At 49.7% G+C, this 3,073-nt stretch overlaps 1 protein-coding gene across 1 annotated transcript in view; it reads left to right on the forward strand.

Annotated features, from left to right (window-relative positions):
* The first annotated feature begins 402 nt into the window (after positions 1–402).
* Positions 403–3,073, forward strand: part of hgsnat (heparan-alpha-glucosaminide N-acetyltransferase) — a 20,311-nt gene continuing 17,640 nt past the window's right edge. The window contains exons 1-3 of the mRNA XM_077012733.1: positions 403–805; positions 1,966–2,081; positions 2,214–2,350. Coding sequence (XP_076868848.1) covers positions 712–805; positions 1,966–2,081; positions 2,214–2,350 — 347 coding nt within the window. The 5' untranslated portion in view covers positions 403–711. The remainder of the gene's footprint in view (positions 806–1,965; positions 2,082–2,213; positions 2,351–3,073) is intronic.

Here is a 3,073-nt window from a genome sequence, read left to right on the forward strand (position 1 = left end):
GACCTGGTCAGTGAGCTCATCATCTCCGGCTGTCTTCATCCATTCACCTTGTGAATTCTGATTTATTTAATTTTTTTATTGTCTACAAAATGTCCGTGAACTAAGGCTGTGTCCAGTGTTTTTATATTTTATTTAACTGGATTTGTACCTTTATATATCTGTGCATTTATTTGAGCATTTTCCCCAGAAACATTTTGCGGTATACTTCCTGTGGTTCTTATGGGGAGTACGATTTATTCCACAATAAGAGAGAGAGAGAGAGAGAGAGAGAGAGAGAGAGAGAGAGAGAGAGAGAGAGAGAGAGAGAGAGAGAGAGAGAGAGAGAGAGAGAGAGAGAGATAGATAGAGAGAGAGAGAGAGAGAGAGAGAGGGAGAGATTAAAGGTTGTAGTGAAGTAAACAGGACGTTTATCAGCTGTTATTCTTTGGACTTTTATTGACGTCTTTCAATAATCTATTTATTTGTGAATACAGTCCGCGTACGTTCACGCTCTCATTTAAATTAGACCGAATCGTCTTTAACTCCGTCTGAGTCTTCGTGGTCCAACAGTGTCCCGGTGTTGTTTCGGTACCGGATCCGCGTATCTTCAAACGCGTTAGTGCCGTATGAGCCTCGCGGCGTCCACTACCGTGTGGTGAAGCGTGGTGAAGTGTCGTGAAGAAGGAGGAAACGCTGGAGTGCGCTGAGGAGCAGGAGAAGGAAGCTGGCGAGATGTCCTCCACCACCCAGGACGGGCGCCTGGTTCTGGCACTACTCGCGGTTCTGTTGGCCGTGTACGCAGCGCCGCTCACCGCAGACACGCCCGGTGAGTCTCACCCGAGACCCGGTACCACCAGAGTGTGTGTGTGTGTGTATGTGTATGTGTGTAGGACACCGAGACGCACGTCCCACCCGGGACATCAGCTGACTGCGTGTGTGTCCCGTCCAGCTAGTTAGGTGACATCGCTGCGACAAACACACACATACACACACACACACACATTGAGACGAGCGCGTGTTCAGGACGCTGACGGAGTGGAGTGTGTTTTACAACAGGACTAAACCCAACCTGCGGTCTCTGATATGTATTATATATACGGTCTGTGGTCCACACTCTCACCTGCACTAACGGTGTGTGTCGTGGCCCGGCTACCTCATCAGCTCTGAGGGCGACACACTGATACATCTTCGTGGTGCGCGGTTTGTTTACAAGCCTAGTGAGCCGATAATACTTTTAAAACCGGCGTAGTGGAAAACTGGAGACTAGCGGTATGAAGTATCTGTGATATTGTGATTGTGATTTGAGTCTCGTTGGTGAGACGCGGTTCTTCTGTCACACGTTTATAATAAACCACATACGAGGTGCAGCAAAGGCACCGCACACGACTGAGGGAGCTTCAAAACTACTGACACTGTCTGTTCTCTTCTTCCTAAAGGTGAGCGCAGGTCAGTGGCGTTGTAACGAGTGTTGATAACGGAGTTTATCCACTTTTTACCTAGAAAACAACAGTTGCGTACATAACAGAGCTCGTAGTGTGCGCCCACCTCTTCCAACCGTGACAAGTCCTGAAACATCACGACTTATGTTTATATCTAAGAGAGAGGAAGAGGTGTGTGTGTGTGAGTGAGAGTGTGAGAGAGAGAGAGGAAGAGGTGTGTGTGTATGTGTATGAGTGTGTGTATGTGTATGATGTGTGTATGAGTGTGTGTGTATGTGAGTGTGTGTGTGTGAGAGAGAGAGAGAGAGAGGAAGGGATGGGTGATGTTCAAGTGTGTCCATGTGTATGATGTGGCTCTTTGCTGTAACACAGTTTAAAAGTGTCTCTTGGTCTCTGACGGGTTGGCCACCCCTGGGTTTAGGACGGATCGGCTGGTCACACTAAACCCCAGAGGGCACGTGCACTGTAACGTAGCGAGATGATTTTAGTGCCGCGTGCGCTGTGTTGCCTGGGTTACGGTCACACGGTATTTACACACGTGTTTCAGTGTCCCGGTCTCGGCGTAAGACCCCCGTGATGAAGATGGACGAGGCGGTGCTGTCCGTGATCAGCGACGTCCAGACCGACATGCTGCTGTCCGTGCTGTCGGACCATTGCTACCAGGTAACCCCGCACCTGCGTGACCCAGGTGACCCTGTGATCAGCACATTCACCTGTGTTTATAAACTGGTAGGGTGTTCTCCTGCGTGGGTGCAGGTCTCTCCTTTACGGTAGTGTGTGCTCTTCCTCCCCCAGTGTCTGCCCCAGCCCGTCGGAGAGGTACCCGCAGGCCCGGGACCAGGTGTACCCACCACGGTGGGCTTCACAGTCAGCACCCAGCACGCCCTCACCCTGCAGCTGAACAGCACACCAGCAAACTCAGAGCTCTGCAGGTGTGTGGACGGCACACCTGTGTCGTTTGTAGGTGATGTGCAGACCCCACTGTAGCGCTACAGCCACAGGCTTAGTTCATTCTCCAGATTAATGTGCATTTCTAGTCTTGTTTGACAAATACAAAATTGAACAGTTTATTCCTTGTATCAAGATATTTGCCTATAGAATGTGAATGTGTGCTTGCGTGTAGGTCTTAGCGTGTAGGTCTTCGTGTTTTTGCGTGTAGGTCTTAGCGTGTAGGTCTTCGTGTTTTTGCGTGTAGGTCTTAGCGTGTAGATCTTCATGTGCTTGCGTGTAGGTCTTAGCGTGTAGGTCTTCGTGTTTTTGCATGTAGGTCTTCGTGTTTTTGCGTGTAGGTCTTAGCGTGTAGGTCTTCTCGTGCTTGCGTGTAGGTCTTAGCGTGTAGGTCTTCGTGCTTGCGTGTAGGTCTTCGTGTTTTTGCGTGTAGGTCTTAGCGTGTAGGTCTTCGTGTTTTTGCGTGTAGGTCTTAGCGTGTAGGTCTTCGTGTTTTTGCGTGTAGGTCTTTGCGTGTAGGTCTTTGCGTGTAGGTCTTTGCGTGTAGGTCTTTGCGTGTAGGTCTTAGCGTGTAGGTCTTCTCGTGCTTGCGTGTAGGTCTTAGCGTGTAGGTCTTCGTGCTTGCGTGTAGGTCTTCGTGTTTTTGCGCGTAGGTCTTAGCGTGTAGGTCTTCGTGTTTTTGCGTGTAGGTCTTAGCGTGTAGATCT

Source organism: Brachyhypopomus gauderio, chromosome 1, assembly GCF_052324685.1.
Source record: "Brachyhypopomus gauderio isolate BG-103 chromosome 1, BGAUD_0.2, whole genome shotgun sequence".
Classification (NCBI taxonomy): Eukaryota; Metazoa; Chordata; class Actinopteri; order Gymnotiformes; family Hypopomidae; genus Brachyhypopomus; species Brachyhypopomus gauderio.